Source organism: Ambystoma mexicanum, chromosome 14, assembly GCF_040938575.1.
Source record: "Ambystoma mexicanum isolate Mex_15411 chromosome 14, UKY_AmexF1_1, whole genome shotgun sequence".
NCBI lineage: Eukaryota > Metazoa > Chordata > Amphibia > Caudata > Ambystomatidae > Ambystoma > Ambystoma mexicanum.
In genome coordinates, this window is record NC_090940.1 from 646154094 (window position 1) to 646173316 (window position 19223).

General features: G+C 46.9%; 1 protein-coding gene across 1 annotated transcript in view; it reads right to left on the bottom strand.

Annotated features, from left to right (window-relative positions):
- Window positions 1-19223, bottom strand: part of LOC138527099 (protein ELYS-like) — a 510654-nt gene that overhangs the window by 52928 nt on the left and 438503 nt on the right. Inside the window, exon 29 of the mRNA XM_069638141.1 lies at window positions 409-534. Coding sequence (XP_069494242.1) covers window positions 409-534 — 126 coding nt within the window. The remainder of the gene's footprint in view (window positions 1-408; window positions 535-19223) is intronic.

Sequence of the window (19223 nt, forward strand, 5' to 3'; positions counted from 1 at the left end):
GATGTCACTCATCCTTGGCACCTTCTTTTACTTTATAAATCATCTGCCGCTCTGGTCTGATTATCTTTCTATATAGGTGTCGATTCAACTTTGTATGACGTCACCATTCATCTTTGCCATTTAGTTTCTCTGCTTCTTGGGGAATGTCATTCAAATGGCCATCATATTGTCTTGTATGCAGGCATGGTTTCCTCAATGGGTACTTTACCCCCCATATTCTCTTAGGTATAGGTATTCTTATGGGTACTGCACAGAGTACACGCTCTTCCCTTTGCTGGTTTAACTGTTCAGTATACGTCACATGCTTTGGTTCATACGTTTCAGGTAATGTAAGCGGGGCAGTTGGAGTGGGGGTACTTGGCTCCTCCTCCACAGCATGATTGAACTAGAGCTCCCAAGCCAACTCACCCTCAAATAATGTAGACTCCTGTAGGGCTGTCCGGGGTGTGTGCTTTTGCCTGGTGGCTTTGTCCCTGACCTTCAGCTCCACAACAATGCCTCCGCCCTCTTCACGAGCAGCAGTAACTGTAGAAACTTCCCAAAAAACATTGACATTAGTAATTGTCATCAATGGATGTCTTGCATACACAAAATTAACAAGAGAAATCATGCATCATGTCACAACCATGAACTGACACACACACAATACACATACACATGATTGTGCCCCTGGTAAACTTCATTGAAAATTATCCATGATTGTAGTGTGAAGGCTCAATCATAGTAATGACCCATGCACTAGTGAACAATGCACATTGTACAGTGCCCAACAACACATCCCCTACAACAGGCAATGCCACCATACCAGTCAGCAACCAACACAAGAACAACCTGCAGCCATGGTCGTGGAGACAGCACCAGGGCACCTGCTCACACAAACACAATCACCAATGTCCACATTCCACAGCATAACCTGCATGCAAGCAACATGTACCGCCAGCCATGTCTGACATTAAATTGCGCATGTCAGTTGACCAACCACACTAATATTGCATGTACACACTTACACTTGTCTTAAAAATCCAGTGGAATGATATGTCACATTCCAGTCTCGGAGGCGTCAATGCATGAACCCCACACACTTAGGCATCAAAGTACATGTGTCACCATCATCAGATGTGCCTGCATGGATGCACTGTCAGTTGTGCCAAATATAGACTCGGACAACATGCATGTCACTCACATGCCCACAACATAGCATGTCCACATCGGTCATGTCCAAGCACTTGCTCCATGCTCACACACTGCACGTGCACAACAACAACAAGCCATGAATGCACAATCTGGCAATCCTCATGCAAATGACAGCATGCAATGTCTGACGCCACAAATAGCTTGCATCAGCAATCAGCTGCGTCCCACAACACAAACAAGCCACAAACAGGATGTGGCATCTGCAAACATGCATGCCTAACATACGCCCTAGAGCATTGTCCCACATAGGTACTCACCAGCACCATCCAGATGACTTTTCCAGGCAAAGAGCCGGGAGTGGAGGTCCGGATAGAACCTCTCAAGTACTGCAGCTGTATATGGGCAAACCAGCGGCAGCCAGCACAGTACACCTCCATGGTGGGTCCATGGAAAGGGCTGCCAATGACTTGGTATGGCTACGGGTCTTGAGGTTGTCCTTGCATTTCAGGACCGTCTCCCTGGGCCGGACTGCCACCTCCTCCATGTTGATGACAGCTATGATGTCGTCCCAGACCTTTTGCCTTGCGTTGGTGCGCAGCTGGGTAGCTGGGTTGAAGAGGGCATCATAGCCACTGAGGACCCGATCCACCACGATGCCAAGTATGGTGTTGGTTAACTTGGAAACCCTCTGTCTCAACACAGGGGTGCTGCCCTTCCAAGATTACATGGATGGGGCAGACATGGCACACCCAAGGCAGCTATGACTTCCTGGGTAGTTGCTGTGTAGCTACAGTGGTGTTGGCAGTGGTGGAAGTCCTGGAAATTCCAGAGGAGGTGGTCGCAGGGCCAACACAGGAGTCCAGGCAAAAGTGGGGCAGCTGGCACACCAAGGCAGTGCAGGTTGCAGGCCAGCACTCACTCTTTAGCAGGCAGCAGCAATATAGGACTGAAGGAGGCAAAGCAGGGCCAGAGGAGGCAAAATCAGCTGCAGTTTAGGCAGGAGGAACAGTGGTGTGCGTCTTGCATACGCAGCAGCCGATAGCAGAGGAAAGACCCTTAACGCGTAAGTTACATTCTGCCTGCGGTGATACTGTAGGCCTACGTGACACGCATATGCGGCTCACGGCAATGATGCAGTAATATAAGTCAAGCGGCACGCATCACTTGTTGAGCGCATGAAGGTTACGATCCGGAGGAGTTACGCAGTAGTATGTGTTTTTGCTACGAAATCATTACCTTCAGATATCGCGTACCCATTTTTCTTTGGAGGGGTGTTTGCTTCTGCGCATCCGTGCAAGTATTTGTGTACTTTCTGAGGCATATGATGTGTTGCGTACAATTTTTGCATATCTAGGTGCCATTGTGTATCGGGTACCACTCTTTTTTACTTGACAGAAGCTTTCCGGGTACCGCGTATGGATTTTTTGTTTTTTCAGGGCACCATTGTATATCGTGTACCTTTTCTTTCCCTTTTGGGGTACATTTGAGCTTTGCTGGACCACACATTTATTGCGTATATCACATATCATGTTTCCTGACTCATATTGTCCAGGACAATAACTTGGTGTGCCCTCCATTCATCCCTTACACCTGTGACATGAGTGGAAAGGCCCCAAGAGGGAAAGGGGGCAGGCGGGGTCGGGGACGCGGTGATGAAACACCTGCCCCAGCCCTAGGTGGTCGGGACACACTGTGGCGACATCTACCCCATCCCCAGGAGGACATGCCACTCGTGGCAGGAAGGGACACCCTGCACTGCATGAACAGGCTCAGCAGCAAGACACAGCACAGGACACTGGCCCGCAGAGGAGGAAGAACTTCACTGATGAGGAGCTACACATCCTCATTGACTACGTGACTGATCACCATCATGACATGTGCCTGTATGCGGGGAGCACACATACACACGCACAATGTATGGTGCATTGGCAGCATGTCACTGAACAGATAAATACCTTAGGTGTGGAGATGCACACTGCTAAACAGGTTCTGAAGCACTGGAATGATCTCACCAAGCTGAGTGTCAACCTGGCCTCTGCTCTGACAACCGCAAAGGGGTCCAGCAGAGGAGGAGCAGCTCACACCGCATGAGGAGGCCGCAAGCCAATTCACCCTCCTTGAGCAGGTGCAAGTTGTGGGAGGACTGGAGAATTATGAGAACACATCAGGTGAGTGTCTGTCATTGCACCTCCTGTGTTTGCCAGTCATGCATCACCCACATAATTTGTGTATTGACACATCTGGCTGCATGTGTATGACAGCCCTCGGTAATGCATATCCTGTAACGTACAGACTCATGTCAAATGGCCATCATACTGGGAGTACCCAGTGTGGCTGCCATTTCTGGCACCTGTCTGTGTGACGGGACACATCTCCTACAGGGTACTCCCCTGGTACATTTGCACAATGTGGCACCTACATGTACTGCTGAGTGCTATATTCTTGTTGCATTTCACCCTGCACTGCTAGACAGGTGCATGCAGACAAAGTTTACATTTCACGCCGTGTCATGCAGAGTTGAATGTTCAATTTGTCACCTGCTCCTATGGGTCTACTTGTCACGATGCATATCACAGCTGCCTGTCAACGCAAGTTGTGGTGTTCCCTGAGTGAAGTTGCATACGTGTCCACACACAACATCCACAGTGACTCAATTCCTGTGACACAGAGAGCCAACTCATTGGGATGCCTGCTCTCTCTTACACTCTGGGACCCACTCCATGGGGCCACTCCCCTCACCCTCATATGGCTCAGTGTTTACATCGCTCAATCCACTCTCCATCTCTCTGCACTTCAGGGACCGTGACCAGAAGTCACACTTTCGGGTGTACCTACTCATGGGCTTTTCCCCTTTCCACACCTTCCTGCAGGTCCTCATTGTATCCAGTTCCCTACACAGACCTGACTAGTGAGTCATGTTTTGACCGGGGTGTGGTCTGTGGATATGGATGCCTTGCTGTTGCCATGTGATGTCATTGAGCATTCAAATGTCACATGTGAATTACTTTCCCCCTGCTATGTGTGTCGAATTGACAGTTGAATGGCCCCTCGTTGTGTGCTTACGACACTGTTGAATGTCAATGGGCCTCATTACGAGGCTTGCGCTCCCGTAATGAAGGGTGCCGGTACGGGACCGGCACCCTTAATTACGGGATGCGCAATTACGAGGTTCCCTTTGCGGGACCCTGTAAGGGCGCCTGGTAAAACCAGGCGTCTTTAGCGGGTCCCGCGAGGGGAAGAGGGAGCTATTAACGGGCCATTTGTAATGTGCCCGTTATTACCTCCCTCCCCATTCCCATTGAGCCCTATGCGATGGGTTCCTGCAAGGAGGAATTACCGGGTCCTCCTATGTCGGAATGACCCGGTAAGTCCTCATTGCAGGAACCCGGTATTGGAGCCCGGTATGGAGGCAGCCATGGCGCTAATAGCACCATGGCTACCTCCATACTCGTAATGAGGCCCAATGTGTCCACTGCTGGCATGGACATGATGGGTAGGGGCGGTCACTTGTCAGTAAATGCCATGCATCTGTTAATTACCGAACAAAGTGTGTGAATGCACAATCAGCCTCATTTTAAGTTTGCCGGACCAGGAACTACGGTACTGGTAAGCATGCCGGTACCGTAGTTCCCGGACAGGCAAACTACGAGTTGTGCTCGCGGGTGCCTTTCTGCCTGCCAGGTCGGACCTGGCGGGCAGAAAGGCGCCCGCGAGCACAGCATGTCGGATGCACCGGCACCGTTATAAACGATGCCGGTGCATCCGACCTCCCCATTCCTATTCAGCCCTATGGGGCCGAATGGGAATGGGGAGCATCTTTTTTCCGGCGCCTGCAAATGGGCAATTACCAGGTCCGGCAGGGCTGTAATGACCCGGTAATTGCCCATTTGCGGGCACCGGAGAAAATTGCAAGTTTGGCAGCAGCCTGCCGGTTTTACCGGCAAGGCTACCGCAAACTTGTAATGAGGCCCAATGTCTGATGGCTGTATGTCCTGCCAATTTGTTGTTAAAGTGCACCTTTAACCATATGTGCATTGTTGTCTCTTTGAACATGTCTCAATATGTCTTCCTCTGTACATGTGTAGATGAGGATGCACATGATGCAGAGGAGGAGGAGGAGGAGGAAGAGTTAATGGTGCATCAGACCACCAGTGGGGGATGTGTTGTGGTAGGCAGTGAGAAGCCACGGGTGCTCTAGACCATCCTGAGAATCCGGAATCTTCTGTCTCAGCTGGCTTTGATGCTGAACCTGAAGTTTATCGCTTAAATGTACATCCCACAGATGTGCGCGCATACAAACTCTGCAACCATCCGTGAGGAAATGCATGGAAACATCGCCAGCATCACTGTGCTGGTGCATTCAGCTGTGTCATGGCTGGCTGTGGCCACTGAAGACCAGGCCGCAGCACTGCGTGGTAAGGGTCCAACACCACAGCCACCTGCAGATCAAATACAGGATGGGGTCCCAGCACATACCAGCCTCCTTGTCCACTGTTGCCCTGAGGTCCATGAGCTCATGGAGGTGAATTTATGTGGGGGTCTTATGTTTGTGTCCACTCATATGCATTCTACCCCTCAACCCTCCTGGGTGGACTGCCACCCCTACCCCCCCAACTCCATGATGGACTTTTCTTCTTCTTCTTTTGGACCTTGAGATGTGCAGTTGCACTCTCAGGGGCTTGAGGAATGCAGTTGCACTCTCAGGGGCTCGAGGAATGCAGTTGCACTCTCAGGGGCTTGAGGAATGCAGTTGCACTCTCAGGGGCTCGAGGAATGCAGTTGTGGACAAGCAGCCAAGCACAGTGACGTCAACTGGCATGGTTGCATCTTCGTGAACTGGAGGGCATGTGCAGGTAACACTGGGTTGAGTGAATCTTTACGCACGTGTGCTGTATGCATGATTGTGAAATATGGCTGTTGTAATGCATTGTCGCATGTTTTTGCAGTACTACACAATCATGTAGTGACTGCACTCCATGGGAGGTCCACCATGCACACTTTCACATCCCTAGTCCCCATGCCCTCTGCCTGGCACTGGTCCTCCTCTCACATGTTTGGTGGCACAGTTCCTGGTGGAGGTGCTGAGGGAATCACATCACACCAGCTCAGATAAGTGACACCATGATTGGAAGTGAACGGAGAGCACTATACACACCTTACCCATTGGCAGTGTTTCATTCACTCTGAATGTATGTACTGATTGATGCCATGCATTCACTGTGCCATGCATGACCAAACGTGATGATGTGTCCTTACTGCCACCCTTCCACTACCCCTGTCCACATGTTTCCTACAGTGCCCTGCATGTGTACTCCCTATGATGCACACTTGTCTTTGACCTGTGCCAATTCACAATCCCAGCCCAGACATGCCACCATTCAACATGTGCCACACACATTGATTCTCATATACCTTCATCTTCAGGGCTTCATGACGTAGCCTATTGAGAAGCGTTATGTCCTTTGGTGTGCATTGACTCCACAGGACATGTTTGGCACACTCGATGCATGGCGGATTGGCCAAATGTGTGCATGTGTTCCTGTGACTGACTGCTTCTGTGTTACACAATGGTGAGACTTTTGGCACAGTGTTTAATTATGTTGGTTATCTGCACCAGGGTGTGTTCAATGTTCATTGGTTTGGATTCCTTCTTCGTCTCGTCTGCCAATGTCAGTGAGCGAACATTGCATGCCGACAATGGGGACCCATGCATGTGTGAGATTGTCCACTCCCCACAGCTTGTCTTTATCTGTTCTCCCCGTGTGAGTTGCAAGTGCACCCTGGAATCCATGTACCCTTACTGGCACAGTCTCAATCAGGGTGTGAGTTGTGTTGGGGGTGAGTGAACGGATGCAAGTTGTCTGGAGGTCCGTTTGCAGTGTTGTGCACGGGAGTGTATGTTTGATGTTGTATGGTTGGGTATATGTTTGGAGTGCCTTCTGAGGGATGTGGCGTGCATGGGCCTTTTTGTGATTTGCATGTCATGCTGGGTGTTGCCCGTGTTGTTTCTGATGTAGAGCTGATGATTGACCTTTCACATGTGCACATTCTTTGGCAGTCTAAACTTCAGCTTCCCCCTCTTTTGTCCTTCATGTACCGCTACATGTGGTTCGATACCATCTCTGTACAATCCATGCTCTCAAACTAGGATGCGTCTTCCAGAGGTGTTCATGTCACCACCTCCTTCCTGATGTTGGCTTATCTAAGCCGTCACCCACTGTGGTGTCAGACATGTCTGTCCTCATCTCCTCTGCAGACAGTGTCCTCCTTGAAATTCCTTTCTCCTGTCCCACTCTCTCCCACTCCACTCCACTGCTAGTCAATCGTCACTCCATGTCCTGTCTACCTCTTGCACTCTGTGATCTAAGTACACTGGGTGGTACACGCTACATTTCTTGTTCACTACATGAGTTGTCAGGGATGTCCAGTATCTTTTGATTATTGCAATGCATATCTTTACAATTTGTAAATGTATTTCCTGGTGTGATGCAGGCCAGGTGGTTACCCTGTGCAGGTGGCTGAAGGGCACTCAGTGTGTCACTTGTCTTTTGGTTTGTGGCAGGTAATCTGGCATTGTGTGTGCTCGGTTTTGTTTTCCTTTTTTTGTGGGTGTGGGTCCAGCTTCATGGGTGCATGTCACACATGGTGTTATTGGGTTTGTGTGTATATGCATGAGGTTTCGGACACACATTGATGGTAGTTCAGGTTGTGGGATCCTATTGGGGGGGGGTGGCAATCACTGTAGGGCCTTTGTTGGTGAGTTGTCATGAGGGTGGAATGTCAGATGGTTGTGTGCTGTGAAACGTGTTTAAGGTTGGGGATGGGAATGTTTACTTGCACTTCCCTGTTACCTGCTCCATTTTGTGTGTGTTTGTCCTTAGCCCCTGTCATTGTTTTATCATGTCTGCTTGTGTCTTCAGGCCAGTTGACTTGGTGCCCTGCCTTCAATTCTGACACCTACCTCGGTGAACGGCTGCCTTTTGCAAGATCCCGCCTTCGGTGCAATTAGTGAGATTTGTGTTTCACTTCTTATTGGACTTTTCATCATCAGCTTCCCTGACAGTGTTTGCTGCATTGTCCCTTTGCCACATTGAGGAGGGGATGGCATATGATGGCATTGAGAATACTACAAAGGTTCTCCTGGGTTTCCTTCCTCTACGTGGTCTTTCTTTGGGGGTCCTCTCAGTGTCATGCTGGTTCTAGCGGCCGGCCCGATGGTTCCTTCTGAGCGCACAGAGCCTCCTCTGCGGACCGCCTACTTCTCATACCTAGTGTCCCTTGAGCACTATTTGACGACCGGGTTTCATAGTCTGTGGTTCCGGCCTTAGGAACATGGAGGGTTCCACACATGAAATGTACCTGATATGAACTTATAGCTCACACCCTGAAGATGGATTTTGAATCCAAAACGCGTCAGTTATTGAAACAACATTTATGAGCTATTTGATGCCTTAACTATTGTACTACAGTGTGAATGTTGTAAACACTGTGAATTCAAACACATGTTTCAATGTACCGACTGGAATTTGGCACTGATCATTTTTAGGTGCTGACACTTAATTTGTGATTTGTTTTAATGACTTATTTGGCCTCATTACGAGCATGGCGATAGCCGTTCCTGTATGGCAGTCCCGGCTACCGCCATGCTCGCTACCGGCACCTCCTCCCGCAATTGGGCAATAACCGGCACATCACGAGATGAATGGGCCAGTAATTGCCCATTTGCAGGAGGCGGTATTGCTGGGCTCCCAAACCCCATTCTGCCCCGTAGGGCACAATGGGGTTCAAGAGCATGGATGCGCCGGCACCGTTAATAACAGTGCCGGGGGCATTACAAGTTCTGCTCACGGTTGCCGCACAGGCTGCCAGGTGAGACCTGGCAGTCTGTCAGGAATCCGCAAGCAGAACTCGTAATGTGGCGGCCCAGTATGTACGGTGCCGGTGCCTTACCGGCACCGCTCATACCGTGGCCGCCACTATTGTAATGAGGCCCATTGTGTTGAAAATAAATATTTTTGTGATTAACCTTTGTATAACCACGAATATGAAAATGATGCATTTTCGCATTTCTACTCAGCTGCATGTATACTGAATTCATGAAAGCTCTTGAGTAAAGACTCATCCCAAACATTTGTGTAGTCACTGCTTAGGTTTCTACTCAAACAAACACAGGGGCGTGCGTCCCCGGAGGAGTGCATCCGGGGCTACTGTGTAGTAATACACGGTTTTGTTTTTTATGCTGGATAAGTGTGACATGGTCCTTCACTGCGTGGCACTCGGGGGGCAGTGTAAGCCTCGTGGGTGGGTATGGTGTCACTGTGGGAATTATGATTGTTTAATTGGCGTGAGGTGGGTGGATGTGGCTGCATGTGTGCCAGGACACATGGTGAAGGGTGGCTGGTGAGTTATTGTATGCATTTGTTGCAGGCCACTCATGGCGGCACATGTTGCTGTATGTCTGGGTGCATGGATGTGTTGCCTGCCCTCACATTGATTTGTATTTCTCTACAGATCAATTGTTCATGGAATGATGGATGCAGCAATTGTGGAGGGAGTTCATGCTGGATGCGTACACAGGACACTGCAATCGTGTTGGTTGGTTTATAGTCCGGCAGAATTTAGGAGGACTGCACATTCCAGCTGCTGCTGGCTCACATGGGATGAGATAAGATTATTAAAAGGGACATCATATTGTGGCTCCTTTATTGTATATATTGGCCTAAGCCCAGTCGCTCTGCAAAGAAATCCGCGTTGCAAAGTTCCGATCTTAGATCGACTTAGCCGCCATTTTAGGTCCATCCACCATTTTGAATTTCATTTCAAAGTAATTCTGTGTTCTAAAATGGTGGAAAGTGTTTCCCGCTTGTAACTTAGCCGTCCTGACCATTGCACATAAGTTAATGTCTAAACTGTCAGTTGGCCGAATGTGTGGGTCAAGTAGAGAGACCTTGTCCAACGTTTACTTGTAGACAGAGGATTACCTGTGTCAACGAGTCCGATCCGCGGACATACATCAAATACAATGCTGTCTAAATACTGAACGTGGACACTTGTTAAACTACATTGTATAGGACATGTACTAAGACTTAATGTTAAATCCGAAGATACACTGTTGCCATTGTGACTTGTTGATGTACAAACTGAAAATAATCCACATGCATATAGTTGGACAAACTAGAAGTGAACTCACCACGAACCCTAGGCCGAGTATGATTAACCTGTAGAGGGGCTGGACATTACGATTGGAAAATGTATAAAAGGTGTAAATGTTTAGACGTCTAGTACCTCTCACTTCTCACACCGAAAGGGCTGGTATTCGCTGTGATGTACTGAGGGCCAGATAGCTATCTGATACTTTGTTTCTTTGTAAAACTGTACAGTTATAGAATAAAGATCTGTGAATCTTTAAAAGCCCGTGTTTGGTGTATTTCCTTTTGGGGTACTCAGCCTCAATATTTCCTTTTGCTTTTACAGATGGCGCCCGAATAGGGACCCTCAAGATTGATGCCAGCTCGTTGAAGGTTGACGCAGCTATCGGACCGGGATCGGACGGTTTAAAGGGGGGGCCCCTTTCATGGATGAGACGCAACACCTCAGCAGCGCTGCACGACCCGATCCCTGGACGGTGAGCATGCGGTCCGAGTCGGCATCTTGACGAGGGTCCATATATCGAGGCGGACAGATTTGCTGAAATCACCAACCACGTGGGACCTTAGTTAGAACTTTGTCATCCGATCGGACCTTCTTAGGATTTGATCAGGTGAGTTGTGACCCAATTCTTAAGTATCCTGATATTTTGTTTTGGCGCATTACACTTGCAAGTGCAATTGTTGACCAGGTAACACCAGTATTCTGACATGCCTGGGAAATTGACTGCCTGCTTCAGAGCGTTATTCCGCAGTGACAGACAATCTTTGGAATTTGGCCAACCGGCACCAATGGAGGGGTCACCGGTGTGTACTATGTACTGTAAGCACGGCATTGATAGTATAGTATTTAATGATATTTGGCACAGACAAACTAGACATGCTTCCGAACTTCAGTGGACAATCAATGGTAGTTTTGAAATTCCTTGTATTGAATACTTAGAATCCATATTAGGAAAGAAAAAGGCTAGACCTGCAGCATTCGATGTATTACAGAATTGGAAGAAAGAAGTGTTGCAGCAGCTTAAGAGTAGAGAAAAGCATGCGCGCCGTCATATGACGAATGCCGAAAAAGCGTTGTTATACGACCAGAATAAACAGCCTGAGTCAGTTAGGAGTATGGATAGGGCTTTTTCACTTGGTATCCAGAAAATGTATCCTTCTAAAGACTTTCATGTATCTGATGAGCTCATTGACAAACTTTTAAATGAACAAAGGCCTGGTGCCACTGCACCACCTGCGTAGGTTCCTCTTCCTGCTGTTATTTCTCCTCCCATTGTTCCTCCTGCTCCTCCTATTGCTCCTCTTAATGTTCCTCTTCCTCCGGCTGTTGTTCCTCCTCTTGTCGCCACTCCACCACCTGTTCCTCCACTTTTGCCTGCAGTTACGGGTCCGGTGGGTTTGTCTGCCATGCCAGTGATAGTACCTCTGTTTCCAGATGATCAAAACTTGCCTACTCTCCCTCTTCCAACTGGTTCTACTCCGCTTGTAGTAGATCGGGGAGTGGGTTCGAAGGTTGCAACTCATAACACTGTGTCTTCAGAGAGAAAGCGTGAATTGACTGCATGGGCTAAACATTGCATGGAGAGGGGTGAACAAGCTGATGTTTTTGCCACACTTTGTAATTTAGACCATTTTCCTGGGAAAAACGTTTTTATTGAAGGATTAGGAATTAATTTATGTGTAATGTGGAACAGGCTAAACGATATAGATCTCCCACAAGGGTTAAGGGATCTGAACACTTTAGCATTCTCTAGAGATACTGCAGAGAAAGTACAAGAGCATGTCGAGAGGGTTTTTGTGTATAGAAGGGAGTGGGAAAGGTTAAGGAATGAAGATGTAGATGGTGATAGTTTGGACGCTATGTTAGTACAGAAACAGTTCTTTCCTTGTTGCAAGTCGATAAATGAGGAAACCCGAATTTGTATGAAAGATGCGATTAGGTGGATTTCAGACACGTCAATAACTCCCGTTGAAGTATATGACATGTATAGTCAGTAAACGCCAGAAATGCAGAGGTAACAGGTAATGGTAGAGTACCTACAGGATGAATGCGTAAAACGAAAGATTTGTTTTCCTGCAGATTTATTGAGTATTTATAAGAGGGTTTTTTCATTTGACACTTCTTCAGCTGCTTTAGCGCTCGATTTAGCTCTGTTGCTTAGTAAGCGTTCGGAGTTGCCTACTTCTCAGTTGCCTATCAGAGAGGTTCCTCTGACATTTGTCCCAAAAGTAGAGATTCCCGCTAATGTTGCAACGCGTGCACCTGCCAAGATATTCTTACACATTATGTGTCGCAATTCGTTCACGTCCCGTTCTCGAGACAGGAAGTGAACACCATCAAACAATCTATTCCCGATATTAGGAAGAATCCGACAGGGTTTTACAAAGAGATAGAATCTGTCTTGCAATCATCAGTATTCACCTTAAGTGATCTTGATTTGTTATTTCCTGTACTCCTGCCTGTTGATTTATGGAAGCAGATTAGGACTGTAGATGATGTAGCAGGGTTAGGAGATTCATGGGATACTATGGCTAGACTCGATAGAGAAAGGCAAGCTGGCGAGAGACCACCACAAGTAATACTAACTTTGCCTGATAGAATAGTTACAAAATTGAAAGCTATAATTCCTGAGAGAAGGATTATTTGGGACAAGTTTACGGCCTGTGTCCAAGGAAAATCTGAGGGTGCTACCGAGTTCTTTAATCGGTTCGAACAAGTATTTTCAGATTACAGTGGGCAAGACTTAAGCACAGAGTCTGGGAAATGACTATTTGTGGACAAATTTGTGCGTGGATTGCTGCCTGACATCCAGTCACAGATGATGTCCTCCGAGAGCGCTTGGCAAGCAAAGTCTCAGTCAGAAGTAGTGCACATGGCTCAGTACTATGAGAATCGTGTCAATAACTAAAAGGAAAGAGTAGAAAAGAGAAAAGGTGACTTAAAAACAAAGTACTATTGCAGCAAATTGTTAGAGGCCCTAGAGGGGGTAATTTGCAATTTAGGGGTTAGTATGTTCCACAGGGAAATGCGCCATAGGGTCCTGTAAACATAAACCAGTGTGCTTATTGCAGACAAAAGGGTCATTGGCGTGCACAATGCCCGATCCTCCAGCAGAGGTCGAATAACGCATTTGGGAATATGGGTAGACAATCCAGAGGCCACCCTGGGGTACGGGGTCCTGGTAGAAGTCAGTTTTCATAGGATTCACAACAACCTTTTTCACAGGACAATCAGGCACCAAGTGTGGACAATAGAAACATGTTTGATCATCCGTCTGCTGCTTACCTCTCTGAAGAACTTCCTTTCAACGACATTCTGTTTTGCTAGGATTGCCCAAAGCAGGGTTTGGAACCAATGCCTATTCCCGTTAATCAGAAAGGTCCGTATATTGAGATGACAGTGGGAAATAGGAAGCATCTATTCTTGATAGATACAGGGGCACAGAAGTGTTCCATTGACCATTCACGGGTTCCCAACATTCCACTGTTAGGGCAAACCAATGTTTCTGTAGGGTTTTCTGGCACGCCAGTTGTCTGTCCGGTTTCTTCGCCGGTACCTATTACTATGGGTCCATTTACAGACCAATGTCCATTCCTTTTGACCATGAATTGTGGAGAGAATTTGTTGGGGTTGAATCTGTTGAAAGAATTAAATGCGGTAATTCATTGTTCTTCTGATGGAGTGTGTTTGACGATTTCACCACCGCAACTTTCTGTCTCTCAATTCTTGACCAGACCTGTGCTGCCGGAATTCTGTGATGTTCCCGGGTGTTTGTGGGCAATTGTCGATAATGATGTTGGTGTTTTACAAATTGAGCCCATTAAGATTATTTTCAAACATGGAGTAAAGCTGCCACGTATTCCCCACTTTAAGATCTCGGTCGATGGTGAGCAAGCTTTGAAATGCATCGTCTCCGATTTTATGCATCGAGGGGTGATTGAGGAAATTGCAGGTAGTTTGTGCAATAGTCCAATTTTACCCGTGTACAAAAAAGGTGATAATGCAATTCCCTTCCGTTTCATTATTGATTTGCGTGCCATTAATAAGATCGTTGCTCCACAATTTCCTAGTGTGCCTGATGTGACGACAATATTGAGCATGATTCCGGCTTCAGCTACTCACTTTAGTGTTGTGTATCTAAAGAACGCCTACATAAGGACAGTAGATACTTGTTCACGTTCACCTTATGAGGACGCTCAATTACCTTTACCCGTGCACCGCAACGTTACACAGAAAGTCCTAGCATCTACAGTAGGGCTTTGAAAGAGCAGCTCGACACACTCGAGTTGCCCACTACTTGTACATTGCTTCAGTATGTAGACGATTTACTCTTAGCAGCTGACTCAGACAGTGCTTGTAAAGAGGGCACTGTGTTGTTGCTTATCCACCAAGCACAACATGGAAACAAAGCTTTGCTTAAAAAATTTCAATATTGGCGACAGGAGGTTGCCTATTTAGGCTATCTCCTGTCAAAGGAGGGAAGAAGGTTGACACCTGAATGGATAAAAATCATTTCTAGCATGTCTGTCCCAAATACACAGAAAGAAGTTACAGCCTTGATAGGAATGGCTTCTTACTGTAGACAGTGGATCCCCAACTTCTCCGTAGTGATTAAACCAATGTTGGCTTTGACGAAGAAGGGAATTTCTTCGCCATTGCTGTGGAACTTGGAACACCAGCAAGCATTTGATCTGCTCAAGACTGCATTGTGCTCGGCACCAGTTTTGGGCACACCAAACTATGAAAAGGCCTTCGTGTTGTATGTGCATGAATGTGATGGATATGCTTTGGCTGTATTAACACAGGAACATGGAGAGAAGTATAGGCCGTGCGGCTACTTTTCTTACGCCCTTGATCCTGTCGCATGCGCTTTGCCAAGATGTTTGAGAGCTGTCACCTCACTCTGTAGATGTTCTATTAAACAGAACACAAACGCAACACCTCACCTCTGCACGATTAACGAGATACGAATTGATCTTGTTTGCACCACACATCCAAATAAAGAGGTGTGGTGTTCTTAATCCGGCTGAACTTTTACCTTTCTGTTGGCAAGGTACTGCTTGCAGTGACGAAGAGTCACATGATTGTCTCTACACTACAGAACAAGAGATAAAAGGCAGAATTGATCTAAAAGATACTCCTTTGAACAATCCACAAGGGGAACTGTTTTGTGATGGCTCCTGTTTCAGACTCCTGGATGGTACATCCACAGCTGCTTATGCAATCACTACATTAAGCACGGTCGTGGAGACCAAAAGAATTGTGTATAACTCTGTGCAGGCCGCAGAGATTATAGCAGTGACCCGAGCTTGTGAACTTTCCGAAGGGTTTACCGTAAATATATATACTGACAGTCAGTATGCCTTTGGGGTGGTTCACAACTTCGGCAGACTTTGGGCAGAAAGAGGTTTCTTGACCTCACATGGCACTAAAATCCAGTATAGCTCCTTGATAGTATGGTTACTCTCAGCGCTTGCACTCCCTACTCAGCTAGCCATTATGAAATGTGCAGCACATCAGAAGGTTATAGACATCGTAGGAAAAGGGAACGCTTTCACTGACCAGATAGCCAAAAAGACTGCCTCTGATCTCTCTTCAGAAATGTATACTTCAAGGGAAGCCACAAATGCCTGTACTTTGGATGAGGGTATTGAATCCATAAAGAACATTCAAGCTGATGCCACGTTAGAAGAATCTAAGAAATTCTAAGGGTTTGGCAAAATTGGATGATGACGGTTGTTGGATGGACAAAGTAGAAGGGAAGTGGTTACTGCCTGACGCGTATATTATGATGATGGTTGTTATGGCTCATGGCCCCACCCATATCTGTGCACGCAAGGTCACCAAAATGTTGTAAAATGTGTGGGTAAATGACAAAATCTCTAAAGTAGCTGAGCGCTTCGTTTAGGGGTGTATGATTTGTTTGCAGCATAATGTGGGAAAGGGCACATCAACTCCTAGGGGTAGTTTCTGTCGACCTTCTGTCCCATTTGAAGTAATTCAATTTGACTTTATTGAAATTGAGTGTTGTAATAACCTCAAATACGTACTAGTTGTCATCTGTGCCTTTAGCAAATGGGTTGAAGCTTTTCCCGTCAAAGATGCCACAGCCATGACCGCGGCAAAGACTATGCTGAAGGAATATTTTCCTAGATTTGGTTTGCCAATAGTCATCTGGTCGGACGATGGTTCATATTTTATCGCTGCTGTAATTCTGCAGATATGCGCAGGATTACAGATCGATAAATGGTTCCATTCAGCCAGACACGTACAAAGTGCTGGACTAGTAGAAAGACACAATGGCATCATCAAGAACAAGCTCGCTAAGACGTGTGTCGGCACCAAACTAAAATGGCCGGACACCTTACCGATTGTGTTATTATCCATGAGTACGACCCTTCAAACTAAGACTGGTGCCTTTCCCTTTGAGGTGGTCAAGGGTAGGCCAGCCAACATTTGGAATATCCCAAAGCCCCGTTCTTTACGCGATGTTGAGAATGTACTTCTTTCTGATTACTGTGGCCAGTTAACTAAAAATCTGTATTTGATTTATCACCAGGTGCGAGAGGCTTTACCTGTAAGGTATGAGGGCCCTGGTCACAGCATACAGCTGGGAGATTGGGTCTTCACAAAGTCGTTTGAGCGTTCTTCTTGTCTCGCACCTCATTGGCGGGGCCCCCATCAGGTCCTCCGGGTCACACAGACGGCAGTGCGGGTAGCAGGCAAGAAGCATTAGATGCATGCATCTCACATCAAGAGAAATCCATACCCCTTGCCACACGCTACAGAAGATACAGAACCCCTCACCAGTGCTGCAACCTACGATCACAAAGCGGTAAACAGCATCGAGAGTGTGTCAGAGACTCTCCCTGAGCCCTTGGGGCCTGGGGAAACAGCAACTTCACCTTCACACTCTCCAACAATTCCGTCTTTAAAATTTGTTCCGAATCTTGCATCAGATCTTGCTTTGGATTTGTCACTTCCATCGGGAAGTGGCGACACGTTGTTCACAGATCATTCAGTACCAGAAAGCACAAGGTACGATCTGCATCCGAGGAAATAGACCTACTGCACGGTTCGGCTGTGCCATCAAAGAAAATCATCAAAGGGCTTGCCTTTTTGGCCCGATCATTTGTATATAAGGGGATTCTGTTGGCTAGGGTTTGTGAAAGGACTAAGAAGACGCTCAGCCTGGAGGTCGTCAGCAAATAAATTTGGTGCAAATTGTTTGAAGAACTCAATGCCTGCAACCGCTCCCACTCATACTGAACAGATAAGAGACTGTGTGACCAGCCACGAAAACGAACAATCGAGTGTATGGGCCCCGAAAACATATTGTTGTCTAGTGATAATGTTAACTGGTTTCACAATAGTCATTGCCTTAGGATTCTGGTATCTGGAAGAAGTACATCCGCTTGAAAATGTGTTACCGACTGAAAATGTACCCACTGTTTCTACTCCTTTCGTGCATCTGCACACTCTATCTCCTAGAGACTCTCAGCACAGACAGAGTTACCACAACAACCCTCTATTACTCATTATGAATGCTACACATGCCATTTTTAATAGGTCCAACTGCTGGATCTGCTCGCATTTACCGCAACATGGGCATAAGGGGCTGGGTTGGTATATTCATCCTTTACCTTTGACAACTGCTTGTTATGCTTCTCTTAGAGCACTGTTCTTTGGCCGATGGAACGATAGTATCTCAGGGAACTTTGATGGGACTAACTTGAATGATTTTGAAAAACGTGTTCTAACGCCCCTGGGATGCTCACTCTTTGCGAACAGTAGCAAGCCAAATGTTGCTTCCATTAGGCCTTCTGACAGACTGTCCCATCCTTTTCAATCTTTGATCTCTTTCAAGATGGCTCCTATAGGCAATATGGATGCCACGCCACCTTCCTATACTGATTCTGTTTCTTTCTGCATACAGAGGATGGTACTCAGTCAATAGGTGATTTCAAGGGTTGCGCCAACGTTGCGAATTTGACTAGTGAGGACCGACCTTTGTATGTAGGCGAACCTGTCTACTTTGTTTGCGGTAATGTAGCATTTCCATGGTTGCCCAGGGATTGGCAGGGAACCTGTTATTTAGGGATTCTGTTAGCCGGGGTTTTCATTGCTAGCACTGTAGAAATTTCAAAGGCTCGTCCACGGCGGGACGAGAATGGAGATACTTCAGCAAAAGTTCTGGGCGATGTAGCTAAATCCTTTTTGCCATTTTGGGGGCAAATACTAAACTCTGAAGATATCAGGAGACTAGCTAGAGTACTGGAGAGGACCATCAACCGGACCACTGACATACTCTATAATATGACGTTAGAACAGAAAGAAATAAGGTTTGTGGCACTTCAGAACCGGATGGCATTAGATGTCATCCTGGCTGAACGTGGTGGGGCATGTAAATTAGTGGGGTCCGCTTGCTGTGTTTTCGTACCAGATTCCTCCCCAACTATCTTTAGGGCAATTCAAAATCTGCATGTTCTCAGTTCAGAAGTGCATGTTCCCGAGGGAAACTGGGATCTTAGTGCTTGGTTCTGGGACTTCCTACGATCTTGGATATGAAAGCTACTTTCGTTCTTGCTGATTATTTTAGGCATTCTGGTGTTTTTCTGCTGTTGTATACAATGTCTTCCTGGTATGTGTTCAGTGTTAGGAGGATGTTGTGCACAAGCAATGGGTACACTAGGGCACAAGGTATACGCCTCAGAGAAAATATCCAGCAAATTCGTGCTGAACGAAATCTCAGTATCTGACTTCATGGCAATTGATATTTCGAATAGTGATTTAGGATGTATGGACATTGAGACGTGGAGTTACTCGTAAAGTGACTAGAAGTAGTTTAGCTCTTGGCTTAAGCCAAAAGGAGGGTTTGTTAAACGGGACATCATATTGTGCCTCCTTTATTGTATACATTGGCCTAAGCCCAGTCGCTA